Raw genomic sequence first — 27,532 nt, forward strand, 5'->3', positions numbered from 1 at the left:
ACAAGCTCTGAACGGCAAGGCGAGGAGCTCTCACCTGTTGCCAGCTGGGATAGAGGGGTACGACTCATTTCATTTCTAGGTTGAAATTGCATCTTCGTTGAGGGTCTCGTGGGGACATAGCCGACTTGCAGTGTTTTCCTCCTAAACACTGTCATTTGTTCTCGGGTCATCGTACTTAGCTCCATATCTATTCGGATTTACAAGTTATCTAGCTTCTTGTCTTGCCCCAATTTTCATCTCTACCTGGTCACTTGCGGTAGGTAAGCCTGTATCCACAAAATGGCAAAAGACAAGAAAGGCAAGTCGGACTCGAAGAAGCAGAAGCTCGCCGAGAAGAAACAGAAGCAGGAGAAGAAGGCGCAAAAGAAAGAGAAGTCAAAGACTGCGAAGCTAGACGGTAGCGATGCCGAGGATGTGGATCTAGATGCTGTCTTGGCCGAATACAAGAAGCAGCAAGAGCTGTTTCTCAAGGTGACCGAGACTGTCCTTGATGCCCCTCCCAAACCCCGTTCCTCTGCCACTTTCCTCGCCTCCCCCTCAAATAGCAACCAACTTTTGTTGTTTGGCGGTGAAACATGGAATGGAGCTATTGCCAATTTTTTCAACGACCTCAATATCTACTATACAGATAGAGATGAATGGCATTGCGTGACATCTCCTAATGCCCCTCTTCCAAGATCCGGCCATGCCTGGTGCAGGGGAGGCAACCAGAAAGACTCCGTGTTCCTTTTTGGGGGTGAATTTAGTAGGTTCGTAACACGGCCCTTTGGAATAAATCCAAGTAGCAGTAGCATGTATACTGATATTGTACCACGACAGCCCGAAACAGGGCACATTCTATCATTATAACGACTTTTGGCGTCTTGAGCCTAGTACGAGAGAGTGGACGCGCATAGATGTCAAGGGGAAGACGCCGCCTTCTAGGAGCGGACATCGTATGACATATTACAAGAATTATATTATCCTATTCGGAGGTAAGAAATGCAAAGGTAGCCCTGTGACTATTCTCCAGGCAAACTAATCTCGGGCTCAAGGCTTTCAGGATACTTCAAATCAAACGAAGTATTTGAATGATCTCTGGCTGTTTGATACCCAAGTATGTTGGCGCTCTGACCGGTGGTGGGAACATTCATCTGCTAACATTTGATGAGAATTACTTCTGGTTCAGCCCGACACTGCCAGCGGCGCAGTTAAAGCCTGATGCAAGGTCGTCTTTCACATTCCTTCCCCACGAGCAAGGCGCCGTTCTGTTCGGCGGCTACTCTAGAGTGAAAGCAACCGTCACCGCCAATAAGTCAGCGAAGGGAGCTTCACAGGGACAGAAGAACATCCTGAAGCCCTTGGTGCACCAGGATTGCTTCTACTTGCGTATTAACCAGCCACCGCCGGATTCGCCACCTAATACGCCTCCTACCGTGAGATGGGAGAAGCGAAAGAAGCCAGCTAACACACCTAACCCTCCTCGGGCTGGTGCAACTATGGCATTTCACCGTGGCCGTGGGTTGCTATTCGGCGGTGTTCATGACGTTGAACAGAGCGAGGAGGGTATTGATAGCGAATTCTTCAACCAGCTTTATACTTGGAATATTGAGAGAAATCGATTTTTCCCGATGATGCTTCGAAAGCCAAGAAATCAGAAGAAAGTAGCACCCGCGGAGCAAAGAGTTGGTCGGCGTGGCAGGGCCCAGGCCAATGAGGAAGAGCTATTGAAACAGCTTGCCGCATTACAAGCTGGAACATCTTTAGAGGACGCCGATGAGATGGAGATTGATCTCAAGAATGAAGAAGAAGAGGAACCTGCCAAACCTGTTCGAGAGATGCCTGTATCCATGGAATACCCGTCGCCCAGATTCAATGCCCTGCTAGCTGTGCAGGAAGACATGTTGTACATCTACGGTGGGACTTTCGAGGCAAAGGACCGAGAGTATACTTTCGATGATCTGCATGCTATTGACCTTGGCAAAATGGATGGCTGCAAAGAGATTTTCAAGAGGGAGGACGAGACTTGGGTGGTAAGTGAACCCTGTTACTCGGCTTGCGATACGATGCCTCGGAATTGTAAATCTACTAACACGATATCCATTAGGGATCCGACGACGAAGATGATGAGGAAGACGAAGATGAGGATGAGGACGACGAAGAGGGCGAAGATGAAGAGGGTGACGCTGATGAAGAACCGGAGAAACTGGTGTCGCCTAGCAAACGTAAGGATAAGCAGGCGGATGAGGTTACAAGTATAGATACGACATCAGTCGCCGATTCGACGCCAGCGGACGAAGACACGAGCGAAACCGATACTGCAGCGACTTCGGTTGATGATGGACTCCCGCACCCCCGAGTATGTTTTCATGCTTTCTCATTCGTCCGTTTACTTATATCTAATCTCTTATAGCCTTTCGAATCACGCCGCGAGTTCTTTGTTAGAACTTCAGCCGAATGGCAAGAGATCTTGATGACCAACCTGAGATGGAAGAATATTCAACCAGAGTCTCTGACCATAAAAGAGATTAAGAGCAAGGCATTCGAGCTCAGTGAAGAAAAATGGTGGGATTGCAGAGAAGAGATCACCGCCCTTGAAGATGAACAAGAAGCTGCTGGTATTGGCGAGGTCGTATCTCTGAATGATAGAGGTGACTCTGGGGCTGGCGGTGCTGGGCGAAGGCGTTGATGAAGACATATCTTGTATCTCGTCAATAAATACTACTCCTCGAAACTCGAGATTAACCAGATAAAGCATCTGGTGCCACTGGAAACTGCTCGGCTTTAGTCCGCCCGCGAAGCCTGGTTCCGGTATCACCGGCCACATGGTAAGTCACCATAAACATCAAGTACTAATTATACCGGCCTTAATTCAAAGTCTTTCTTATTTGAGTACCTGGTCAAGGGATATCAAGTCCATATATCGTAAACAAATTGCTTAGGTAGCCGTGGTTTAGGTTTTCAGCGTCAGGGTACATTTATTGAGGCTTAATGCCGTGGTGCACGTTACATATAGATGATCTAGTTGATCTAGTTGACATCGCCACCTCATAATTACGTTTAGGTGGTATGAGATCGAGGAGAACAGGAGCATTTTCAATGAGATCGCCCGTCATGGAATGGAAACCAAGAAGCTGACCGAGTGATTGAAGAACCAGATACAACACGTCTCACCTAACTGGAAGGAAAACCTTAGGGGAGGCGACCCCACTGTGGTACAGGGGAGTTCTTAGCTGACTGACTGCTGTAAATGATGCCTAGCTCGCCGGAGTAATACCTAAGCACGAACACCAGAGACAACGATGACCTTCTACCACAAGCAGACGCGACAACTACATTTCCATCTCGTCACCATAACCAGAGCCGCTGACTCTTTAACAGAAGCCGCACAGACGACTCGTGTGCCATCTCAAAAGAACAAAAGACGATGCCGCTGGGCTTCGAGCGACTGAACGCGAGAAAGTCCCAGCCAAATGACCACATCAATTTCATTAAGCCCTTAAAGGGCGGCGATGAACCCATCGCGCAAGATTTCTTAGAGCGTATCGCTGCACAATGCGGTAAGTGTTGCTAACCAGTCGGTTCTCTGCCAAGAAGTCCTACCATCATACTGAATGCGGCAGTCCCCGTCATGCGAGAGCATCATATCTATGTGATGTCACTTGAAGAGTACGAGCCAAATAGGGAATTCGTCGGCCGTAATTTCAATGCAGGCGAAGTGATACAGCTAGTCCTTAAGTCCCCATCAACAGGACGCTGGCTCCCCTTTGAATACGTACAGATGGTCATGATGCACGAGCAAGTATGCCCTCTGCACATGGGGGACACATTTTAACAAGTAGATAACAGACTCGCACACTGCAAGCAGATGAATCATTCCAAAGCTTTCTGGGCTGTCAGAAACAAGTACGCAGATCAGATGAGAGGCCTCTGGTCCCGCGAATACACGGGCGAAGGACTATGGGGGCGGGGCACATTACTCAAATCAGGGGAGTTCGAATCGAACACTATTCTTGCTGACGATGCCTTACCCGAGCACTTGTGTGGTGGAACGTATCGCTCTCGGGGAAGAAAACGAAGGCCCAAAAAACAGCTGTCCTATCAAGAGCAAAAGGAACGGCGTATCCTGAAGAAGTTCGGAGCCAACGGCGTTGCGCTCGGTGAGGACGAGGAGATCAAAACGGAATTAGAAAAGGGCAAAAGGCCGAAAGGGAAGCCAAGAGTTGCAGGTAGCAGGCGAGGTCGTGAGTTAAGGGCCGCTGCTGCCCTCGCCCGGTTCGACCAACAGAACAAGGTCGATAAGATGAAAGAAGAAGAGGCGGGTATCGAAGACGACGAGGCAGCTAGTGACTCCATGTCTGACTTTGATGCTGATGATAAGGGCTCAAGCATTGTCGACAAAGAAGGAAGACGCCTGATCAAGGTATGCGAGGACGAAAATCCGGCGGACGGCGACGCGCAAAACGAAATGCGCGAGCTAGCTTCGGCATCACGCATTAAGCGGGAAAGATCGCGGTCGCCCGCATTTGTGAAATCAGAGATAGATGAAGTCCCACTTCAAGCAATCCAGTTGAGGCCGGCTACTAGCAGATACGAGTCGTTTGGGAGTTCGACCAACACACCAGTTCCACTGAAGCCGCGGGTAGAGAGGAAGCCTGCTTCTGGGGAGTGTCCCATCTGTTCGTTCGCAAATGCCCCCGACTCCATGATTTGCGATGTATGTTCTCACGTGTTAGCGCCTAGTAAGGTGTCTTTCTGGAGATGTAAGAGCAAATCATGCCAGGGGAGCGTGTATTTAAATCCAGGGGACTCTGGTATATGTGGAGTTTGTGGTGATCACAAAGGAGTCTTGAAATGAGAACGAGTGAGCTTCCATATAACAGTTCGGGGAATAATTGTTTGGCATATGTCCTATTCATTTCGTTCTCTTGTACAAATTAAGGCATATAATTGAATCCCTTTGTACAAATATCGCTAAGAAAACGACGACTTACAATGAATGTTCCGAACTGGCCTCCTCTCGCAATATCTATTGACAATAATGAGATGTTAATTCCTCCTTAATTGAGATTATGGCGGTATCACAGCGGTCCTAGCGGTCAAGACCTTGTAGGAAGCTATTCTGTTTAAGATATTGTTATACAGGCGTTGGCTCCGGATGCTTTACTCACTTCTAGAATTTGAACACCTTCATTCTTGAATCCTTCGCGTAATGATAAAATATTTGTATATCTCGTTCCACTATGCATGACAGCAGATGTCCGAAAGCCCCTCTTCTCGCGGTGGCCCAGTGAAGTCCAACATTTCAATAAGGGGTTTGCGGTGCAGAACATGGAATACGTTACCGAGAAATGCCTAGCTTCCCACGATTATCACCTCTGCAGAAGGTATACGGGTACATTCGAGATGGATATCAAGAAGGGCCTTGTAACAAAAATCAAATTCATTCCGTGCACTGATAAGAGGTTTGAAAGTCACGAGCATCTCTCTTGCGTATGTTGAAGAGTTTGTGAAGGATAATCTACTTCTGCGATTGGAGATAGATATAAGCCAATAATTCCAAGGCACCGATCACAAGTATTGTTTGTGGAACAGGTAAGCCACTGCGCCGATTCAGTACAGGCAAGCAGAGTAGTACATAGGACCTATGTAAAGACGAATAGTCAGGACGAATCGTACTGCTCCCCATTCCTTCCACCAAACGCAACCTCCACAGCCCAATTAATTCGCGAGCATCTCTTGACATCAAAGGCTCATTACTGTTCGAATAACTACTCACAGATGTCGCGCATGATCACCACGGCAGAGAAATACGGGTTTTCCGGGCGCGGGGGAGTAGACTGGTCTACGTACGCAGCCTACCGCCCCGTCTACCCGCCTTCTTTCTTCCAGCGAATATACGCGTACCACAGCGCGAAGCCCCAAGCAGCCTGGTCCCAGGCCCACGACGTCGGGTCCGGGGCCGGGATCGTGGCTGCCGGCCTTGCGGGCAGGTTCGACCGCGTGGTCATGTCAGATCCGAACGATGGATACGCAGCGCTCGGGCACAAAATCCTAGTCGACGAGCTGGGGATCCCGGCGGCAAAGCTCGTGTTCCTGCAGGAGGGCGCGGAGAAGAGCTCTATTGCGTCGGACTCTGTAGACCTAGTCACCGCCTGCAAGATGCTCCACTGGACCGACACAGTTCTCGCCGTGGACGAATTCCACCGCCAGCTCAAGGTTGGCGGGACTGTCGTGATCACATACTACTCACGGCCGCGGATCGTGGGGAACGCGGCTGCGCAGCAAGCCTGGCGAGACATCTTCGGCGCTTTCGCAGAGAAGATCGGGGCGATGGGCGCGCTTTACGACCGGGGGCTGAGGATCGTCAACTCCGGGCTGGAAAGCGTCGAGCTGCCCGAGGCGAAGTGGAGGGGGGTGAAGCGGATTTATATCAACACGGGAGGAAGTGTGGAGCCATTCGCACTCGACGATCGGACGGCTGAGAGCAAGGTTGGAGAAGGCGACGAGAAGATATGGGAAGAAGACGACAAAGATTGGATGGATGTCAAAGGCATCGATTGGTTCAAGCCCTATTTTGCTACGTGGACTCCTCAGATCCCTGATGCGGAGATCCAGTGCCTTTGGGACAAGCTAGAGGTTGCCTTGAGCGGTCAGAATGTTAGGGTCGAAACACCAGTTGTGCTGATCTTTGGTACTAAAGCGTAATGTGTTTTAGATGTCGTCCGGGCCACATTCCTGAGTTGTTCTCGAGCTAGGCATGGTAACGACTTTTATATAACTTCTACGGAATCTGATTATTCTCATCTCTGTTTTTTTTCCCTCGATATATATTCGATGGAAATAACGAGCCTGCGATTCTAATTGGAAATACCTACGTCATAAGTCCCTTCTAAACTGAAGCTCTGAAACACGATAGCTCCTTAAGGTTACCTTTCACACACACATGAATAAGTCACTATAGCACCAGGCATGCTGTCACTATAATGGGGGAAAATTATGGAGAGCCTTCCATTTAAATACTAAAATATAAATTATCTTAAATTGAGAGTAGATATACGCGTACATAACATAGAGTTGGACTAACCAAGGTTTTTGCAGAGCTTTTATGGATCAATGAAAAGCTAGCCCAGTTTTACAGAGTTCGAGTGCATCTGAGAAAACTTCTAGGTCTAATGAATGCCTATTATTATAGCAGGTAAGTACGAAGCAGGTGAAACATGGCGGACTGCTGGAATAGTAGATCCAAAAGGAACTCGTAGCTGAGGCTACAATGATATGACTTACGAAATCAGATCGATTATCATCGGTGACATTCACACAGGAGGATGAGCTACATGTCTCGTTGAGTTTACCTACAACATGCAGCGGAAGAGCCTAATTGGTGCAATTGAGTTTGTTGGGAGAATGGACGCACGTAAGTGTTTGAGTCCAAGTAGAAGATTCCGCTTCCCTGCGACTCCAAGTCTCTCGTCATCAATATATATCACTATTTCAATTTCAATTAAAAAAAGCATTATGTTTTTCTAGGCTAAAATCATCTTTTCTTCAAGCTCTCCATTTGAATCTTTACAATGCTCACTGCCACTTTTACCGTTCTTGCCGTCCACCTGCTCCTCGCTGCTGGGATCCAGGGCAAAGTAACTATGCGCCTTTACCAAGATAATAACTGCGAGACGCTTGTGCCTGGTACTGGAAATACTAGTGTCGAGGCTAATAGCTGCGACACTAATGTCCGAACCGGATGGTCTTCGGCCAAGATCATCAAGGGTAACTACGGCACTGTGACATTCTACAGCCACAATAACTGCGCTCCAAGCCAACCAAACCACGGATACGAAGCTGTTAGCTCCGACTGCCTGAAAGACTTTGGCTTCGTAGCCAATGCCGTTGGCTTTCTTGCCCAATATTCCAGGGTTTCCGGACAATCAGGTATGGAGAGGCTGTTTTACCTAAACAAAGTACATATTGCTGACTAAGGCTTGCTCTATCAGGCTGATTGTGAAAGGCAGCTACACTTGTTATACAGCCAACCTTATCCTCTCAAGATGTTTTTTTTAAAAGTAGAAGTTTCATCCATTTTGTTAGTTTCATTATGCCGGGGTGTCTGGTCATAGCTTATATTATAATGTAAGCATTTTACGCATATATAACTTCTCTGATTTACATTAACAAATATATAATAGAATACAACTAAACCCGACTTTTCTCCGATTCTATATAAAACATCCTCTTTTTATACCTTACTCCTATCCTTAGCATTTATCTACACGTTCATCTCCCATTGCTACCTGAGCATGTGACAAATTCGAAGTACGGGCGGAAACCATGTGAAGAGAGCTCTCTACGGTCTCAGTTGATACAATGTAATGAGGACATGTCTCGATACCCATGGACCTCAACATCTTTAAGAAGCTTGACGCATCTTTCGTATATGATACGTCGGATCTTCGCTATCTAGTCAGAGGCTGTTCTATTGGCCGGCTATTTCCAGAACACTGGTACAAAGCTCGGGAATAATTAGTTGCAACTTTAAGTATTTAGGCAGCCAAATAATAACGATTTCAATAGGTTAGGATCTTCCATGTGGGCCAGTGTTGAGTCCATTGTCACAGTTAGGGCCTCCAAGACCCTGTGCACACAGTAACATCCATTGTTTGCTATGTAACTCATCTGAGAGCTATGGATGTCGCCTCAGAATCAAGCGTCTGGGACACCGTAGATTTGGAGCTACTAAAACGTCATGGATATAAGATTGCCGACCGGCGATAGAAGCCATAACCCAGAAGTACTTCGCACAAAAATAAGACAGACCTAACTAAGCCACAATTTCCCTGTAATGTTCCGACTAGATACACCCAGCTGGGAGTCCTAAGATAGGCCTAATGGGGTGAGAGTTGGAAGGAGTTACTGGTGTAGTCCTTAAGTGAGGCTAAGAAACTTAGATTAATCTCTGGGCATAGAACTTAAAACGCAAATCCGGAACCGTAGATAAGCCCTAATATGTTGCTGACAGCAACCGTAAGGGGGCGAGGGGGTAATCACATTGTTTCTTCTCGTCCTTCTCATATTTTCTCTATCTTTTCACAGCTAACGAGTGCCCGAAGTCCCGATCCGAGTACGATAATTATCAAGCTGAAGAGACATCAGAACCGACAGGCGAAGCGAATGAGAAACCATGCCAAAATTTCTCCCAAACTCATTCAAAACGCGACGCATTGTTAAATTTGTATTGATATTCTTCGCTGCCATCCTTATTATCCACGTAATCTTCAGCGTTTACAACTTCGCCAACCTTTTTGCCTTTTTCAAACCTCACTCCGGTGTTCAGATCACGCAACAAGAAATCCTCGATGCCTTCGCTACAAGCAAGAATGAGAGCGTCCCGGTGATCCCGAAAATACTGCATCAGGTCTTTCATAACTGGACTGACCCCGAAAGCACTTCCCTAGACTTGCCAAGTGATTGGGAAGCCGCACGTCAATCCTGTATAGCCCTAAACCCAGACTGGGAGTACAAGCTATGGACAGCTAAAACGTCACGGGCCTTTATCGAGGACGAGTTCCCCTGGTTCCTTAAGTCGTACGATAGCTACGAATACCATATCCAGCGAGTCGACGTGATCCGGTACTTTGCGCTGCGGCATTTTGGTGGTATTTACATAGATCTTGACAACGTGTGTCTATTATCCAACTTTTCATCATGTTCTGTTCGCCGGTTGACCATATTGAGTAGGGTTGCAAACTAAACCTCGACCCTATTACCTACTTACCTGCATTCACCACCTTCGGAGGGCACGGAACGCTAAGCAATAACATCATTGGTGGCCAACCCAATCACCCTTTATTCTACCTCATCACCGAGTCTCTCATTTCGTGGAACTGGAATTGGGTTCTCCCTTATGTGACCGTTAGCTATGCTAGCGGTCAATGGTATTTCACCGCGATATGGGAGAAGTACCATGGGCTAATCGAAACCGTCGATAATAAGTGGAAGCCACTTCATTTTATTTCTATGGATATGCGTCTCGGCGCCCCTGAGCCGTATCTATTCTGGAATCAACAACATGGTGGAACTTGGGATAACTGGGATAGTGCTTGGTTTGGCTGGCTTGGGAATAACATATGGTTTGTTATTGAAGTGTGTGCTACGGGCATAATAGTTTTGATCCTGCTAATCATTGGTTGTGTCTGTTGTTGCAGGTGGAGTAGAAGAAGAAGAAAGACAGCCACAGTTGCGTATACGAGACTCGAGGCTGATGATACTGTTTGATGGCAAATAGATAAGTAATAGAATTTAATAATCTAATATGATTAATAAACAACTTCTACTAGTTTATTAATTCTTGCTCCATTTGCTTATTGCTAGAATGTTTTGCCTGTGTGGTTGCCTTTGATGTCCCCTCCCCCCTTTCCAATCTCTCTCTAGAACTACACAAGCTTATATTCTCCTTTGTGAGGAATATTAAAGACTTCATTTCCCTTAGTTGCATCAATCAGTACTTCTTAACGATAGGCAGTAAATGCTTGACGGATTACTACACATTGTATATCAGGCAATGGGCTGGTACGGTTGTGGTCTGTGTAGATCATGATGTTAAACACTAGCCACATCAGGTTCATCTTTGGCCAAAATACTCGAGGTTCTTTACCTGAAAACGATTGATTTATTGGATCACTGGAAATATTCCAGCGATGAATCTGTCATTCGTAATGAGTCGTTTACTCTGGAATATCGCACTTATCCAACTGTGTCTATGATAAAGGAGCCTGATAGTTGGCTTAGTAGTGTTATATATTCCTCGAACTGTACCTGTGTTCAATCAGGCTGCTACCCGCATACAAGCCAAACATATAGTACACCTTACGCTTCGGCTGTACAAAAGGCCATTATAGACTATTTAAAATCTTTAAATGTATACAAGCAATATTGGAAAATAAGGTTATATCAACTTCGATTTATTAAACAAAATAATAAAACCTAGGTAGTTAGGGTTAGTAAACTAGTTATATATAGAGGCAAGCCAAGCTACTTAGGCTAAGAAGGAATTGGTTGGTAAAGGACTCCTATAGCCCTAGTTGATCAATATAATCTGAATAGCTTTAATTCCAAGCCCAGTAGCCTGTCTTTGTTATAGAGGCATGTCTCTATATGAGACCACACTTCAGGGTCACACACGGATCAGTAGCAGATTCTCCGCAATTCACCCACGAAACAACTAGTCCATTCTGATGGTACTCATCTGTATAGAGACCATCGCCCGTTGTTATTTTATCCCACTCTATTGCCAGCTCCCGTTGGACTCGGCGTTGGGCTCTGGGTCCAGGTCGCTGTTGGAGTCTCCGGCGGTATCCATTCATCATCGGCGCACACAACGTAGCCCAAGCAGGTGGCAGTTAAGCCAGCCTCGCCGCAAAAGCCGGTACACAACGAGCTATCTACCGGCGGATCCTTGTTTCTTGCCACGCATCCCGGCGGGCCAGTTAAAACGCAGTCTTGACAAAAAGAGCAGTCGATGCCTACGGGGTTCCAGAAGTGTAGCGTCCAGCAAGCATAGACGCAGTTGTTGCATCCGGGCCGGCATTCCATTGGGAATGGCGACTGTGCTATTGTCGCTGAAGGAAGGACAGCGAGAATAAGGGGGGAAAGGAGGGCTGGAATGTACATCTCTTGTTTGATATAGCTGATTTCGCCGGAGGTAGAGAGACACAAAGTTAACTCTTGTTAACGATCTAAAGTTGGTGCTGGTGAATGGATTTATACAGAATTATAGGTGCCAGGCTAATCAATTTATTTGCCTGCTATGGATATATACATTTAACCGCAGTGGTGGCCACCGTACCGGCCTATGCTGAGCACGTGTCCGGACTCCTGACAAAGTATGCCTACTAATGCTTTGACTTGGTAGCGACTAGTCGGCGCTTCATATTAAACTGTATATTCCTATGCGGCAGGCCGGGCTCAACGATCATAGCGTCGTAAGAGGCTCGGTGGCTCGGCTGATGGTGTATATGAGGCCAAGGTAGCGGCAGGTACAAAAACTTGGGAGTATTTTGGTATCATGTTTAAGAAAGATGTGAGTCGGATAGCACTTCTCACCATGGCTCCGAGGCGATCGGCCAAGCATGTATTCATTTGTAACAGAGTCAATATCTTTTCTGTCGTCCTTGGTCCATCTCAGTTGCGGAAACAACAGTTGCCACGGGCCTGGCCGCTCCTGTAGTATGCTATGCTGGTGCTGATTGTCATTCATAACCAAGACACGCGCTTTTCCGTGGTCAAACTTGGGCCGGCGGTTTGGTGCGTATCATGGCTGGGGAAGTGTTGGTGATGATGGTGATGATGGTGTTGATGGTGATCATGGGTGTGGGTGGGTAGAGGTACTTAGGTAAGTAAGATAATGGTTGATAATCCCACTAACGCTGCAACTAAGCTCGCGGGATCTAGCAGAGCGGGGTCTGGCGCTACTCAGTATCCATGTACTGTACTTACTTACCGCTTATTTAGTACCTCTTGGTCATGTACCTAGTGCGGGATCAAAGCTTGTATTGACGATCCCCAGGAATTGATTGTACGACGAGCTAGGAGTTAGGTCAAGTACTAGGTATAAATTGAAGAACCATGACGGGCGTGGGCGGATCAGGGCAGATCGGAGCTTATACGCTACCTACCTAAGTAAGTAGCATAGTATGTACTACATCCTCAACAGTGCGGCTGCAGTAGTCGGCAGTAGCCCCGAGGATTTCAAATCCAGCATAAATACTTACCTAGGTACCTGGGGATGGATGCACTTAAGTAAGTAACATTGGAAATAAGTACTTGGAGAGAGAGAGAGAGAGAGCAAGGTTGGTGGGCTGGTCTGCGGAATGCCTACTTGAGTAATTGAGTAATTTTCTGGCACGGCACGGTCCATCCCCATCCTTAACTGCCCTAGCTCACACCCCTACCTGGCGTCTACCTGGTATTACACAGTTAGGTAGGTACGGTAGGTAAATAGGATGCCTGTTATAAGTGGCAGGACCTGCTAGTATTCTGGCATAGCTACTTGAGTATCTTTCTGCCGAGTCGCATGCTCCGGTCTCATATTAACTACCTGTATTTCTACCCAGATAACGTTGGACAGTCAGTCAGTCAGCCAGTCTGTCTGTCTCTAGGCACGACAAGCCAAGCACAGAAATATCCCGGCAATGGATAAAGCGGCGCCGACCATGGGCCGTGATACAAACCTCGTCGAATGGGATGGCACCGACGACCCCGAAAACCCCCAGAACTGGCCCGTGGCCAAGAAATGGCTCATCACCACCATCCTCTCTACCCTGACCTTCTGTGTTACCTTCGCCAGCAGTGTCTTCAGCTCCGCCACCGATGCCGCCGCCCACGAGTTCCATGTTAGCCACGAGGTCATGGTGCTCGGCTCCAGTCTCTTTGTCCTGGGCTTTGCTCTCGGTCCTAGCGTCTGGGGCCCTCTGTCCGAGCTGTACGGCCGCAAGGCGCCCTTGTTCGTCGGCTTCTTCGTGTCCGCCATCTTCCAGATCCCCGTCGCCGTCGCCCAAAATACCGAGACCGTCCTCGTATGTCGTTTTCTGGCTGGCGTCTTCGGCTCCTCTCCCATTGCCGTCGTCGGCGGCGCACTGGCTGACATCTGGGACAACGTCGAGCGAGGCGTCGCCGTTTGCTCCTTCGCTGGCGCCACCTTCGTCGGGCCCTTGGCCGCTCCCATCGCTGGGAGCTTCATCACGGAATCCTATCTGGGCTGGAGATGGGTCGAGTGGCTGACGCTCATCATCATGCTCTTCTTCGGCATCGTCGCCGTCATTTTTGTCCCTGAGACGTCCGGGCCCTTGCTTTTGTCACGACGCGCCAAGAAAATTCGCTTCGAAACTAAGAACTGGGCCGTTCATGCTGCCTACGATGAGCAGCAAGTCGATCTTAAAGCCATTGTGGTCAAGTATCTAGCTCGTCCTTTGAAGATGTTGGTCCTGGAACCAATCTTGCTACTTCTGACCATGTAAGTAGATAATCTCCCGTCCTTGTTTCAACTGTGATTGACTCCCTGGCGAACTACAAGTTACTTGGCTTTTGTCTACGGTATCCTTTATTTGTTCTTCTTCTCTTACCCCATTGCCTTCCATACCAAGCGTGGATGGTCCGCGGGTCTTTCTTCGCTACCTTTCATCAGCATCATCATCGGCATCATATTCGGTGCCTCCTTTATCGTGTGGTACACGGTGACTCGTTATACTGCCCTGCAGAAAAAGTACGGCCGCGTATCACCCGAGGAACGTCTCCCCCCAATGATCGTTGGTGGTATTCTGCTACCAATAGGACTCTTCCTGTTCGCCTGGACGAGCGACAAGCACATTATCTGGGTTCCCCAGGTAATTGCAGGTATTCCAACTGGCGCAGGGGTCCTTATCATCTTCATTCAGGGCTTCAATTACATTATTGACGTCTACCTCATGTATGCTAACAGCGCACTGGCGGGCAACGCCCTTATCAGATCCCTTCTGGGCGCAGTATTTCCCCTGTTTGCTGGCGCTTTGTACGGTCGCTTAGGAGTTCCTTGGGCGACTAGCCTCCTCGGATTCATTTCAGTTGCCTTGGTTCCCGTGCCGATTACATTCTGGTTCTATGGCAAGAGAATCAGGGAGTGGTCACGCATGAGCTTGAACAAGGACTAGATACTGTGTCATGCTGACAAGCATCACATGTGGAAGCATCATTTTAGACAGTGCGGGTTCCTAGCATGCAACTTCCGTCAACGAAGCCATCTCAAAGTATTTTGCATAACGAGCGAATACGTATGTAGTGTTTATGTTTAGAATGCATATATTTGTTAGAAATGCCGAGCCGCTCAGGGTACTCAACGCAGCATGATCATCCAATGGATGGTTACACAGTACCAAGTTTCAGAAGCTACGGCAGATAAGCGACAATACACCGGATAGGAGTTACAGTCTTGATACTTGTTAGTATGTGAACTACCCAAGTATAAGTTTAACCAAGGTATAGATCCGAGATGTCTTATCACACCCGACTGCCTTTTCTGATACCATCAGCTCCCAAGCGTAGCCCCCGGCCGCCTCCTAATCGCCAACTGAGCAAACGGGTCTGCATAGAAACTAGCGCCAGTGACGCGATGCTTGACCTCGACACCCTCGGGCAACTTGAAATCATACTTCATCAGAATATGCGCAAGAGCGACCTTGAGCTCGCTCGCGGCGAAAAATCGCCCCGGACACGCGTGCTTGCCGTGGCCGAAGCCCAGATGCCGCTCGCTCGTGCTGACGAGCAGCGCCTCGTGGGGCGTGATCACAGCGTCGCCACCGCCCTGCCCTGCCTCGCGCATGCGCAGAAACCGGTACCCATCCCACGTGTCGGGCGACGCGTAAGTCTCGGCGTCCCACATCTTGTACGATGACACAGCCATCTTAGTGCCCTTTGTCAGATACGTGCCGTCGGACAGGGTGAGGGGCTTCGTGGCAACGCGACGCATCGAGACTACGCAATCAACGTTAGCTCGGAATGAGCCGCACCGACGAGCTGGCCTTCAGGAGACGCAGTCAAGATTATAAGTAAGAAGTGAATAGAATGTCGAGAAAATAAGTAACGTACCGAGGCCGATTGGCTTGAGTCTCAAACTCTCCTTGATCACGCTATCCATAAGCTTCATATCACCCAGCCCTTTCTTCAGTAACTGGCCGTCCTTGACCACACTCCTGATCTCCTCTCTAAGCGGCTCGATGATGTCCGGGTTGCGCGCAATGTCCAGCATGGTGACAGTCAGTAGGTCGCTCGTGGTATGTATGGCCACTGTGCTAAGGAACAGCTGCACGATCTCAGGGTCGTACGGGCGACCCTTCTCGATGGCAGTCTGCTCGAACCATTCAATGGCGTCGTAGTAGTCGACGGGCGGCTTGCCTTGATCCCGGTGACGCTCCTTCTCCCGCCGGCGCTTTTCGAGCACCGGCCGGATGATGTCGCCGGCCTGCTTGACCTCGGCGCGTAACCCTTTGGCCTCGGGCAAAAACCAGTGCACTAGGCGTCGGAATGGGCCCGGGACCTGTCGCAGCTGCTCTGCGGCGCGCATGAGGTCTACCGTATAATTGACGGTTATCTTGAGCCATTCCTCGTTGCGGCAGAGCTCCTCGCCAAGGAATATGCGGGATGATAATCGCGCCACGAAAGGCAGGTTGATGTTTTTGACGTTCTCTATGTGCCAGTCTAATTTTTTGATATCGCCAGCAGTTGTCAGCTCAGTCAATAATCAACAGGGAAGAGAATAACTAGGGGAAGCTTTTTTGGTTCATTTTTCTTTTCATCGTCGTTACCTTCGTTCTCAGTGTAGATATCATGGAGTGCAAACTCGGCTTCTTCAGATAGGGGTTCAGTCATTCTAGCTATAATATTATCAAGAGCACACGTTGATTAGCTTTTCTCATCTAATATACCCAAGGGCAACGAAACGCACCCAGACTAGTCAAATATTTTTGTATCACGACGATTCCTATGTCATTATCGAACATGCCCTCCCGCGTCGGTTCGAAGCCGGGCAGGTTACTGAAAAACAGCTACAAGTTTACAACACAATTCATCAGCCACAACTTGCTTATAACATCAAACCTCACTTCGAGCAGCACCGAGGCTTTTGGGTATCTATGCGTACATGCGCCATGAACTCGACGAAGCTCAAATCGGGATTATTTCTGATCTCATTTGCGAATCTGGGGGGCAGCACCGTCGTCATGCCCACGTCGGCGGCCATCATGTTGAACGGCCGGCCGGGGAACTGGCGCAGCCCGGCCTCGATGATGCGCTTCGCGTGGACGAGCCATTCCTTGCGCACGCGGCTGGTCGAGAACTCGAAGGTTCTGTTCGGGTTGACGAGCGGCAGGCGCGTGGCCTTGCGCACGCTCAAGAGATAGACGAGTAGAACGACCGCCACCGTCCCCACGGAGGCGGCAAGGAGGTTCCGGTCTGCGAAGGCGTCTATTCGGACTCCTAGCCAGGAGTATGGCTGGTCAACGGTGGAATTCATGACGACTAATGATTTGTGAGGATCGCGACAAAGTCGACTGAGCGTTTACTTCCTGAATAGTTCCCCAGGCAAGCTATGGTCCTCTTTGACTTAGGCGAGTGAGCTATCTGAAGAGAGACCATCGAAAGCCAGATGACTGGCTGCCTATGGGTCTTGCTCGCTCGTCACGGCTTTCTCCTTTCTGTATCCGAATTTCGTATCAATGAACTGCTAGCCCGCGTGTCCGTGAGCCTCATCACCCGCTGCGAGCAACCGCAGTTGATTTGGGTTTGTATACAGTGCAAGTTGCATGTACTCCGTGTGATACAGCTATGAGACGCGAAGCTTTGCTCCCATCCTTCATTGATCAGTGCTGCGCAGCTATCATAGATCCACTGCCCGACCATACGAAGAGCGCTGTTCACTATGGAAATACGACTTACACCATATTACTACCTGCTGTAAATAGAATGCATATGCACGATAAGAAGATGGACACCGGGGGCACTATTGGCCCGACCCTTCTGATCTATATCTATGATGTGCGTGAAACTAGGCTAACGATGTGGCCAGATTTTCTATGCATTGATAATTACCAATATTAGTCGTACCATGGAGCAAATAGTACTGTTAGCTTATTAATTAGTTATGAAATCTAATCGAACTAATTATTCTATTACATAACTGAAGATAGTTAAGTTATTACTTTATATAAAATTAATCCTTTTAATAAATAAAGATAGTTAATTAAAGTAGTTAAGTTAAATATAAATATCTTAAAAGAGGTTAATATAGTTATTAATAAAGTTTTACTAAAGTTAAGCATATGTGGTTTATTTGCGTACTAGCTACTACCCCTGCTATGTAGATATATGGATGATAATTCATTAACATATCACTAGCTCCTATACGGGCAGTGGATCTCCTCGTAACAAAGTTACGGCATTTACTCGGCCGACAAGGATCGTTAAGTGGTCTGAGAAAATGAAATCAAAAACGCGAGACTATTAACAATGTAGAAGCTATCCTAATGATCTATATCTTGAGCAAGCATTGCTATCTCAACGAATCATCATGATTAATTGAAAATAACATGAAACCATAGCCCATCTATTGGCCATCGGTCAAATGGATGTAGGTATACCGTTATAACTCGCCCCCTATACCGAGCCCATTACATCCCATCAGATAGATCATGGAACTTTTCCGGCCATGGGAGCCAGGGGCATTATCTCAAAGGGCTGCCGAATCAACGCGTCAGCTTCATTGTGGCGCAGTAGTTCTGCAAGTCCGGGGTTCTGTTGGTGTCTGGCCCGAGCGGCTTTATCTTGATATCTGCGCAAGTGTAGAATGTGCGTCAGCGCGGATCCTGGAGATCCCCCATTCCCCACTAAGGATATATATTGTGTATTTGCTTACTTCTCCCAGACTACGAGAACCGGCGAGTTTGGGTCCTTGGTACATTCGTGGACCGCGTAGACTAACGTGCCGGGTTCATTGGCTCTAACATACTCCGCAATGTCCTTCATGAGCGTTTTGACCTTGAGATAAGTAAACAGTTATGCATTGTCAGCTGACGGCGTTGAGATAAGGGACATAGCGTTACGAGGAATGTGGTAACGGCCGTACGTACCAGCTCCCATTTTTCAGGTCGGGGATATATGAAGACCGATTGGAAGATTTCTTCCGAGTTCGTCATTTCGGCACAATCTTCTTAACCCGTTCGAATCCACATTCGATGCGATATATGCCTGCTGCTGCGTGTTATATCTCCGCGGTTGGATATGGACAGCCACGAAACTCGAAGGCGCGCTGTGGGGAGACCTGCATAAATGGAGAGATGAGGGGGCAATAATAGGCTGTCCAGTTCTTCGACAGTAGTAGTAGTAGTTGAGTCGGCTATATATTTAATCCACTTTCCGTGGCATGAACCGCATGGGACGACTTCTACTTTCAATAGTGTCGAGTGTTATCAAGTCATCTGTTTAAAACCCCCTCACGCAATGCAGACCCACTCTGGTATAATTCTCACCTCGGTCATATCGGCCCTTTTGACGGCGTTCGTCTCGTACGTTGCGTACCAATGTCTCCTCTCCCCCCTGGCTAGCTTCCCCGGCCCGTTCCCTGCCAAGATTAACAAGCTTTGGCGTGCATATGCGACATACAGGGGTCGATGGCACTCTGACATCGTGAGGTTGCATCAGCGCTATGGGCCTGTTGTAAGGATAGGTCCAAATGAGCTGTGAGTTTGAACATCTGGTGTGACAAAACGTGCGTTGCAAAAGCTTACCACCATTGTTACTGCAACAGAAGTATAGGAGACCCGGAGGCTTTTCTCCAGATATATCGTAAGCAGACCTTATCATCCGAAACGATCTGGGGTTCTCCCTGTCGCATGACCTGACACTCACGTGGGTATGTTGTGCGGCTCTAGGCATTAGTGGGCCCTTTTCTAAGTCGGCCTCTTACTCCGTCGTCCAAGGATCGCGACCATTTGACCTAGCTGGCGAGCGCAATGAGAAGGTCCACGCGGCACAACGAAGGCTCGTTGCGAGACCCTACTCGATGGAATCAACACTGCGTCTAGAGCCACAAATTGACGAGCTCGTACGTATACTTTTGGGTAAGCTTGATGCGGTAGCCACGTCATCCACACAACAGGTCATCGATCTTGGGCATTGGCTGCAGCTATTCGCCTTCGATGCCATCGGCACAGTGTCCTTTACAAAGCCGTATGGATTCCTCGCATCGGGGTCGGACAATGGGATGTTTCCACGTCTCGAGCAAACTATGCACAGCGCGTCGTGGCTTATGCACGCCAGTTGGTTCTTCCGGCTGCATCAGAAAGCTATGCCGTGGCTGGGTAACTGGCTGGCTGTGAATGATAGAAATGGTTACTTCTTCCAATTTGCCCAGCGTGAGGTGCAGGCTCGGAAAGATCAGGGAGGTAGTGATCTTGACATCGTCGGCCAGTTGTTTCAAGCACAACAGGCGAAAGCAGAATTGTAGGTGCCAAAGATCGAAGCTTAGGAAATTCACGTCGGCTTTGCCTTTTCGCCTAGTCCATGACACTGACTGGAGCCGTCTGATCACATAGGAACGACCTTAGCATTTCGTACATGATGACATCAAACGTTTTTGCAGGATCTGATACAACGTCTATCGCGTTGCGGGCAATATTCCTAAGCCTCATTCGGCATCCGCATGTCCTGGAAAAGCTCCGCTCGGAGCTCAAGGATAATCTCAACAACTTCCCTGGAAAAATAGTTAATGCCGCAGAGGCTGATTCCTGTCAGTATCTACAGGCAGTCATCTACGAAGGGTTAAGAGTGTTCAGTCCGGCCGGGTTCATGCTCGACAGGGATGTACCGGCGGAAGGCATGGTGATTGGCGGTCGCCGAGTTCCTGGAGGTGTAAGTGTTATCTCCACTAAGTGCGAGCCGATGTGTCATCCACGAAGCAAGATATTGATGACTCATTGTGTACACAGACAGTTGTGGGCACCAGCCCTTGGGTCATCCATCGTTGCGTGGAGGTCTGGGGTGGAGACGCCGAGGAGTTCCGGCCTGAGCGGTGGATTGAGGCAGAGAACCCCGGTCATTTGAGTGCGTGGCAATCCGTTGACGTGCTGGCCATTGCCGAGACTGACCAGGTATCTCCCTCGTGGCTAGAACGTTTCTTCTTCGCTTTTGGTGGGGGCACTCGAACCTGCATCGGACGCAGTGAGTGACAAATCCTTGGCGGCGGTTCGCTCTCTCTCGATGCCGAGTTAGAAGTTATAACCATGCACGCGTGATGGGGTACGACGGAGCTGACATTAGTCCGACACAGACATTAGTTGGCTGGAGATTGAGAAGCTGGTGTCGACGCTTGTGATGCGCTACGACTTCGAGCTTGCGTCGGATGCCATGATATCCGAGTACTGCGGGTGAGTGGCTGGTGCGAAACTGGGATCCGAAGAATCCGATCTTCCACGTCGAGAGTGCACATGCTGATGTCGCGAGACCGCAGAGCGCTTGTCTTCCTCAAAGACCTACGCGTCACGGTATGTCGCCGCGAAGCATGAGGGCTGTTCAAGTTTCAATGCGTAGGTTGGCCTGGTCCTGGCTGGTTCTGCACCGTCTTATCAGGTCTTATCAGGTCTTATCAGGTCTTATCACGGGGCCGAGCGCGGTTGCCCCATTGGCCAGCCCTACGCGGGACATGCAGTAGGTAGGTAGTAGCGGGACGGGTAGGTGCCGAATTGCGCGATCCGCTGCTCCGTGCACGTCCCCCCTGAAGAGCATCAGTTAGACGAGTTAGAGTGCGCACTGGATACGTAGTCTAGAGGATACGTAGTCCAGAGGATACAGTGGGGATACTGGGCATCTGTAGCGGGCGAGGCGTGTTGGCTACTGTGGTCCTTCTCTTTTGGCTTACTTACTTCCATACCTATCTCCAGGTACATGGGTACCTCAATACCTACTTAACCTAAGTACCGGTACATCCTATCATACCAATGTTGATACAACTTCGCTATCTGCCTACCTACCTACCTACTGTAGGTAGGTACATCGGTAGTTTGTGTACTGAATGGTCTGATCAAACTAATAGAACTAAGTGAGAAAGTGAGATCCGCAGTCAGATCTGTTCAGATAACCTTCTCTCTTATCTGCTATGACAACCCCTAGGTACATATGTACATATATCTACTACCTACCTAGGTACCTAGTACATTAGGTACCTACATACATAAGTATGCAGGTAGGTATATACTGCCGAAAGCCGTCGGCAGAGCCCGAGCAAGCTATTCGTAGGTAAGCTAGAGTGCCAAGGGATTCTACTTAGGTATAGGTACCTAGAACAATACGACGTTCGGCTAATTACCTACATAGTACTACCTAGGTATGTACCTAGCTGTGGAGACACAAGGATCGTGGGTCTTACTTAGACGAAGGCTACCTTAGCCTGTCAGAAAACACCCGGGATAGGTACGTGTAGGTCAAGTTTACGCGGCATCAAACTGCGTATGCATTTTTTGTTGGCGTCTAATCCAGGAATACAGTGGATAGAGCAGTAAAGTAGGCTGGTAGAGCTCAGGTGAAAACAGACGTTGAATTCAAAGTAGAAGGGCATGGTCCGCATTGAACGTGCGTGCAACTAAGTAAGTCAGAACGGAAGATCTAACCAAACCACCACCTACGTCACAGACTTCATCTTGACCCATAGCCGGTGCTTCTCCCAGAAAGTGTAGCTGATCTGCTTCTCCCAGCCCCGCGATGCCTCCATGAGCTCGAGGTCAAAGTGCCACGCCACCTTACCCAAGATCAAGCGCACCTCGTGGTTGGCGAGCTGCTGCCCGAGACAGTTCCGCGGGCCATACGAGAACGGCTTCAGCGCCTCCTTGCGGTCGCGCGCGTATTTGTCCGGGTTTTCGCCCGTCCAACGCTCCGGCGCGAACACCCGCGGCTCCACCCAGTTGCTGCTGGCGTTGAACGACGCGAACATGGGCATGCTCACGCAGAGCCCGCCTGGGATGTGCTTACCCTCGAGCACAGCCCCGCCCTCAGGCACCATCCGCGTGTGGTTCGCTGGAGACGGTGGGTACATACGGAGCGTCTCCTCTACGACGCCGAGGAGGTACGCGCACTGCGACAGTCGAAGCAGAGTCATATCCTCCTCCTTGGCGAATGTCGTGCGTATCTCCCGTTTCAGTTTGGCGTATACCTCTGGATTCAGGGCTAGGAAGTAAATGGCACCGGACAAAAGCGTAGCCGTCGTCTCGCTGCCGCCAATAGTTAGCAGCGAGGCGTGTTCCGACAGTGTGCCGAATTCCATCTTCTCATCTTTTCGCAGCTCGACTAATTTCTGGAGAAAGTCCATATGCTCTGGATTATGACCGAGGCGGGTGTGGACTTTTTGCTGTAGGACTGAAGTTAGGACTTGACTTATCATTCAGACAAACGCGTATATGAGCTAGAATCGAGCTTACATCAACAAGGTCTCTGTGAGTCTTGGTACGGCGGTATATTGAGTCAGGAATGAACATCCACTTGTACAGTTTGTCAAAAGGGTAGGGGAGCTGGCGGGCGGACTGGCCAAGGGTCATCAGGCCGGCAATCGCCAGACTACAATCAATCCACTCGTGCAGCTTGGATTCTCCCAGGCAATTAAAGTCTTCTCCGTATGCTGAGTTTGCACAATGGTGAGTCTCAGCTCGCTTAGCCAATATCAGAATGACGGTGACTTACCGAGATAACCAATGATGTCAAAGGTAAGATACTGGTAAATGAAGGTGTCAGCTACGTAGCACGCTGAATGCCATAGAATGATTACTTTAAGTTGAGGAACTTACGTTAAACCAGTCAACAATGTCCACCGGCTTCTTACCGTTATCGCCTGCGTCCTTGACGCGAGCAATAAATTTATCAACAAAGCGGTGCAGAATCCACTCGTTTTTCTTCAGAGAGATCTCAGAGAACGGCGGCGAAAGAATTTTTCGAAAGTATGTGTGCTCGGCATCGTTTCCCGTCAAGATGGTGACAGTTGGTTTGACCGTATCGTGGTAGCGTGGATCTTTGATCATCTCAACTTTCCCAGCTGGGCTGGTACGGTAACCGTAGATCTGCTTCCAGTTCTGGGGGTCGATGAAGGAAATTTCATCGGGTGTGATCCGGACAGTATCGCCGTACTTTTCATGAAGAGCAAGAAGATCTTGTGCTATGGTGCCTCTACCCAGCGCCCGAGAGTACCATAGGGTTGAGGCCCTTGATATCAGAGGGCCGGGGTAGTCTCGTAAAGGGTGCAAGAATAGATTGTAAAACCCATGACTGAGATGATAGATCGCCCACTGAGCATCAATGTCAATATGGAAATTTCATCTGAGTCCGTAGATGATAATATATTTTACTCACTCCTATCACGAATAGAATTGGAACAACATAGAGCAGCGTGTTGTGGTTCGCAACCACTCCGGCGAGCTGGATAGCCATCTTTGCAGCAGCTATTCTTCCTGAATTGAGAACGGCTTGAAGTGGGAACGGAAAAGTGAACGGGGATGAAAGGCAGGGGGAATAAACATAGAGAACAGTGGATGACTGAGAGCAACCCGGCCCCTACATAGCAAACCCCGGAAACCTGGGAAACCCACCATCATTGTTGTTCGGGGGCCGAATTCCGCATGTGAAAACCCTGGGAAACTATCACGCAGGGAGCACTGTGTACTTCAGAACCTTACTAGGATAGGATAGATCATACTGTTACAGGCTGGCGGGTTGAGTTTTCACGCTTCATAAAATGCTTGATAAGCGCAAATTACGACGTCAATATCTTGATAACAAAAAATATTAATTATGAATATTAAGAGTATTAACTTACTATCTTTATATAAATTTAAAATATACCTATTAGGTTAAATTTAAAGCTTAATATATATACTGATGTATATACTAATTATGAAACCCTGACCCAGTTCAAGGGTGGCATTACTGTGGCCTAAGCTACCGTAAGATTGATGCTAGGATAGTACTGCCAGGATATAACAGTGCCTTATTACGTGGGTAGTATATATGCAGCAACGAACGCCTTCGATTAGTTACATATGTATGACGTATAAGAGTTTCGGATAGTTGGAGTATAGAAGCTACTGTGGGTTTTCCTTTCTGTTCTCTATGAATAATCTTGTATTCACCCACCTACGGCTATGTGGGAGTCTATGCGTATCTCTAGCCTTGGTGGGGATTTTTCATGCATATTTGTCACAGTACCATATATGGTAAGTGTAGGCGGTCATGTTCCCGACCTGATAACGTCGTTTTTAAGGTTTTATAGTTTAATACTGCACTCCTGCTACATAATTATATCTACCAGGATTTGTTAGGGTCAAAAGTCTAGAGTCATTTAATGAAAATTACACAATTTTCAATGTTGCGGTAAAGGTATGACGTAATAACGATAATAAATATTCAGTCATTGCGGGGGGCTTTCGATGTACTTTGCTTCCATGTCTCATTAGGCGAACTGCTTTGATACGGTCATAATTTATACAAGCTACTTTCTTTACATGTTCATCACATAGCAGTAGAATATCTTGAAGGTAAATATGGATCAGCATGATTTATAATGATTATGTGAATGCTAAATCCGTATGTTACTTTGAGAGAGGAAGAGGGGAGATCCACATGTCGTATCTTCGCCAGTATGATACTGAACTAAAGACAAAGATAGGACGTAAACCGCAAACGCTAATCTCGCATTGAAAACTGGTCCTACCTACCCACTCAGTCTTTCTTGAATCGCTTGCTGTCCCCGCGGACCTTTACACGGATCCCCTGACTAGAAGGGGAAGCCTCGCCCAGGAAACAGTCCCTTGAATAGGCAACATCTCGTTCCCAGGTAGTGTCAAAGAGTTCAAGGTCGAAGCGACACATAATAGTAGCCAATGACATGTACATCTCAATATAGGCAAATCTGTTTAGATGTAAGCGCTATCTACTTGGCCAGTTCATGTCGTCAAGAGGGGGCTGCACTTACTCTACGCCAATGCACATCCTTGTACCCTTGCCAAAAGGTACGTACATTCTCTTTTGTTGCTCAGTAGGATTGAACCACCTCTCCGGTTTGAACTTCATAGCCTCTGGGAATATTTCATCGTTGTGAAGAATGTCACTATGAGTCATACTAACAGGCGTCTACATTTTTGTATATTATTAGTATGTCCCTTTCGAACTGATACTGTTCATGGCCAGAGTAAGGCGATCTTACCCCTGCAGGGATCAACCAGTCTTTGTAAAACAAATCTTGGTTTAGGACAAGTGGGAGTCGAGATGTAGTTGCTGCCCTTAATCGTAGCGACTCTCGTACTGATGCGGCCTGTCATGATGTGTTAGCATTGCTTGGGTACGAGCGATTCTCTTACTGACAAGCCAAGGTAGAGTTTCCAGAATCTTGACATCGGGTACTTGGTTGGAGTCGCCTGCTGCCTCAATAATCTCTTGCTTAACTTTAATCAGGACATCCGGGTTTTGAAGTAAGTGGAAAATGGTGTGGGCTAAAAGCCTTGACCCCGTTTCGCCTCCCGCGAAGAGTACCGTCAGACCTTCCTGGTACAAACGAAGCGGTGTTTTCTCAATAGAGGGGAGGTTACTTTGATCGATAGAGTGGAATATTGTCTCCGGTTTAACATCCTCTTTGCCTGACTTCATGTCCTGGGAGTTTCGGTCCTTAATGTAAGATGAAACGATATCGGCCATAAGCTATGGCAGTTAGGGATGGCTGTGAATCAATAGTCGATGGGAGATGACCGATGACTGACCTTATGCGCCCCCAATAGTCCTGCTAGGTCAGGCTGGATCTGCTTAAGTATGGGCTGCAGTATCCAGGTTGGGAGCGTTAGTAACCTTGCGTTAAGCCACGGAAATTGTTTAGAGAAGGGCGTTGCTTGAGCCACGGCTTCCATTGAATGCCTCCAACTTTTGGCAGCTTCGGGGTTGTTTTGGTATCCAGCTTGAATGTTGAACATGTAGTGATAGATAACATCGGTTGTATAGGCTAAAAACGTTGTCTGCATGTCTATTGGCTCGTCCGTGCCGCATTTTGATTCAAAAATTTGGGCCAACTTTTCGATGTGTCCATGTATCAGACTTTGCGCACTTGCAACAGCGCGTTTCGAGAACATCCGTGAGTTGGCCATGCGACGCTGTTTATGGGCGTGGTGGTCCACTGTGCCGTGTGCTGTGAAACATTCACTCAGCGCACATTTCTTTTCACTAGGAAGTAGTAACATTGCGGCCGATAGGGCCTACGATGAGAATATGAATAGGAATGAGTTTTCCTAGCGACTTACTGCCAAATGGTAGCCCCGCCATCTCTGTAGAAGGGGGATATTTGTGCCGGACAGTCGGGTTTGGAGCATAAAGAGTGTCGAAGAATGCAGGATCGCGAATGTGAATTTCATGAGGATTAGGCCGAACAATAGGCCCTAATGCTGTGTCAGCTACTAGAAGCATTTGCAACCTCAAGCCATTTCTCGTGACACTTACCGTACTTGTCGTGCATCTCGCTCAACTTGTAAAAGAACTGCCCGCCAGGGCTCTTTACTACATCATAGTAAAACTCGTACCACTTCGTACTTGCAGCGAGCTTGGGACCAGGGAACTTGGCTAAAGGGTGAAGATAAAGGCGGTATACGACCAGAAAACAGCCATACAAGATAGCAAGAATGGGCAACGCCAACCACCATGATACTTGCACCAACAATGCGGACCTTTCAAGACTTAACATATTAGCCATTGTGATTGGGCAATGACTATAGTTTAGTACACAACGGTGATGTACTATCTGAGGGAGGTACCCAATGCCAGGACTATAAAAAAGGGTTCCGAAGAAGATAGGGCAGTAGGATATAGCACGGAGGATATTTGTGAGAACTAGGTAAGGAGGAAAAGATATCGCAATTAGGTCTAAGTACGAACGCCCTCACTATCACTTGGTAAACTTCGAAACACACAAGACAGTCGTCTACTCAAATCTTTGCGTATCGGTCGCGCTATCGAAGCC

General features: G+C 48.2%; 11 protein-coding genes across 11 annotated transcripts; 7 read left to right on the forward strand and 4 right to left on the reverse strand.

Moving 5' to 3' along the window:
• Positions 1-85: 85 nt before the first annotated feature.
• F5B22DRAFT_305692 (galactose oxidase) lies at positions 86-2,783 on the forward strand. The gene is made up of 6 exons (XM_047970578.1): positions 86-749; positions 820-974; positions 1,035-1,096; positions 1,152-2,012; positions 2,087-2,338; positions 2,393-2,783. The coding sequence occupies exons 1-6, from the start codon at positions 280-282 to the stop codon at positions 2,666-2,668; spliced, it is 2,076 nt and encodes a 691-aa protein (XP_047828806.1). The 5' UTR covers positions 86-279; the 3' UTR covers positions 2,669-2,783.
• A 521-nt stretch (positions 2,784-3,304) lies between these two features.
• Positions 3,305-4,979, forward strand: F5B22DRAFT_615131 (WLM domain-containing protein). The gene is made up of 3 exons (XM_047975519.1): positions 3,305-3,539; positions 3,603-3,777; positions 3,829-4,979. Exons 1-3 carry the CDS (start codon positions 3,407-3,409, stop codon positions 4,835-4,837), a joined length of 1,317 nt encoding a protein of 438 aa, XP_047828807.1. The 5' UTR covers positions 3,305-3,406; the 3' UTR covers positions 4,838-4,979.
• Positions 4,980-5,401: 422 nt separating this feature from the next.
• On the forward strand, positions 5,402-6,919 carry F5B22DRAFT_615132 (uncharacterized protein). The gene has a single exon (XM_047975520.1). It carries the CDS (start codon positions 5,761-5,763, stop codon positions 6,685-6,687), a length of 927 nt encoding a protein of 308 aa, XP_047828808.1. The 5' UTR covers positions 5,402-5,760; the 3' UTR covers positions 6,688-6,919.
• Positions 6,920-7,553: 634 nt separating this feature from the next.
• On the forward strand, positions 7,554-7,958 carry F5B22DRAFT_648624 (uncharacterized protein; the record flags this gene model as incomplete). Its single annotated transcript, XM_047979040.1, has 1 exon — positions 7,554-7,958. One exon carries the CDS (start codon positions 7,554-7,556, stop codon positions 7,956-7,958), a length of 405 nt encoding a protein of 134 aa, XP_047828809.1.
• Positions 7,959-9,157: 1,199 nt separating this feature from the next.
• F5B22DRAFT_637778 (nucleotide-diphospho-sugar transferase) lies at positions 9,158-10,251 on the forward strand (the record flags this gene model as incomplete). Its single annotated transcript, XM_047977486.1, has 2 exons — positions 9,158-9,655; positions 9,715-10,251. 2 exons carry the CDS (start codon positions 9,158-9,160, stop codon positions 10,249-10,251), a joined length of 1,035 nt encoding a protein of 344 aa, XP_047828810.1.
• Positions 10,252-13,187: 2,936 nt separating this feature from the next.
• On the forward strand, positions 13,188-14,660 carry F5B22DRAFT_637779 (MFS general substrate transporter; the record flags this gene model as incomplete). Its single annotated transcript, XM_047977487.1, has 2 exons — positions 13,188-13,987; positions 14,048-14,660. 2 exons carry the CDS (start codon positions 13,188-13,190, stop codon positions 14,658-14,660), a joined length of 1,413 nt encoding a protein of 470 aa, XP_047828811.1.
• Positions 14,661-15,034: 374 nt separating this feature from the next.
• F5B22DRAFT_648627 (cytochrome P450) lies at positions 15,035-17,017 on the reverse strand (the record flags this gene model as incomplete). Its single annotated transcript, XM_047979041.1, has 5 exons — positions 15,035-15,480; positions 15,595-16,203; positions 16,311-16,379; positions 16,451-16,550; positions 16,646-17,017. 5 exons carry the CDS (start codon positions 17,015-17,017, stop codon positions 15,035-15,037), a joined length of 1,596 nt encoding a protein of 531 aa, XP_047828812.1.
• Positions 17,018-18,189: 1,172 nt separating this feature from the next.
• F5B22DRAFT_648628 (uncharacterized protein) lies at positions 18,190-18,695 on the reverse strand (the record flags this gene model as incomplete). The annotated part of the gene is made up of 3 exons (XM_047979042.1): positions 18,190-18,331; positions 18,416-18,537; positions 18,630-18,695. 3 exons carry the CDS (start codon positions 18,693-18,695, stop codon positions 18,190-18,192), a joined length of 330 nt encoding a protein of 109 aa, XP_047828813.1.
• A 304-nt stretch (positions 18,696-18,999) lies between these two features.
• F5B22DRAFT_637781 (cytochrome P450) lies at positions 19,000-21,062 on the forward strand (the record flags this gene model as incomplete). Its single annotated transcript, XM_047977488.1, has 8 exons — positions 19,000-19,238; positions 19,307-19,344; positions 19,431-20,001; positions 20,094-20,409; positions 20,487-20,601; positions 20,668-20,718; positions 20,828-20,924; positions 21,008-21,062. 8 exons carry the CDS (start codon positions 19,000-19,002, stop codon positions 21,060-21,062), a joined length of 1,482 nt encoding a protein of 493 aa, XP_047828814.1.
• Positions 21,063-22,174: 1,112 nt separating this feature from the next.
• On the reverse strand, positions 22,175-23,967 carry F5B22DRAFT_657803 (cytochrome P450 monooxygenase; the record flags this gene model as incomplete). The annotated part of the gene is made up of 5 exons (XM_047980076.1): positions 22,175-22,897; positions 22,968-23,164; positions 23,227-23,257; positions 23,331-23,767; positions 23,886-23,967. The coding sequence occupies 5 exons, from the start codon at positions 23,965-23,967 to the stop codon at positions 22,175-22,177; spliced, it is 1,470 nt and encodes a 489-aa protein (XP_047828815.1).
• A 1,287-nt stretch (positions 23,968-25,254) lies between these two features.
• F5B22DRAFT_637783 (cytochrome P450) lies at positions 25,255-27,265 on the reverse strand (the record flags this gene model as incomplete). Its single annotated transcript, XM_047977489.1, has 7 exons — positions 25,255-25,444; positions 25,508-25,665; positions 25,739-25,846; positions 25,897-26,229; positions 26,289-26,707; positions 26,820-26,954; positions 27,016-27,265. 7 exons carry the CDS (start codon positions 27,263-27,265, stop codon positions 25,255-25,257), a joined length of 1,593 nt encoding a protein of 530 aa, XP_047828816.1.
• Positions 27,266-27,532: the final 267 nt, after the last annotated feature.

Source organism: Xylaria bambusicola, assembly GCF_022495145.1.
Source record: "Xylaria bambusicola strain CBS 139988 unplaced genomic scaffold F5B22scaffold_35, whole genome shotgun sequence".
Taxonomy (NCBI): domain Eukaryota; kingdom Fungi; phylum Ascomycota; class Sordariomycetes; order Xylariales; family Xylariaceae; genus Xylaria; species Xylaria bambusicola.

Coding starts and splice junctions, on each gene's coding strand:
- F5B22DRAFT_305692 (XM_047970578.1), top strand. CDS start 280: ATGGCAAAAGACAAGAAAGGCAAGTCGGACTCGAAGAAGCAGAAGCTC. Junction 750..819: donor TTTGGGGGTGAATTTAGTAG/GTTCGTAACACG, acceptor GTACCACGACAG/CCCGAAACAGGGCACATTCT. Junction 2,339..2,392: donor ATGGACTCCCGCACCCCCGA/GTATGTTTTCAT, acceptor AATCTCTTATAG/CCTTTCGAATCACGCCGCGA.
- F5B22DRAFT_615131 (XM_047975519.1), top strand. CDS start 3,407: ATGCCGCTGGGCTTCGAGCGACTGAACGCGAGAAAGTCCCAGCCAAAT. Junction 3,540..3,602: donor GCGTATCGCTGCACAATGCG/GTAAGTGTTGCT, acceptor TGAATGCGGCAG/TCCCCGTCATGCGAGAGCAT. Junction 3,778..3,828: donor CAGATGGTCATGATGCACGA/GCAAGTATGCCC, acceptor AGTAGATAACAG/ACTCGCACACTGCAAGCAGA.
- F5B22DRAFT_615132 (XM_047975520.1), top strand. CDS start 5,761: ATGTCGCGCATGATCACCACGGCAGAGAAATACGGGTTTTCCGGGCGC.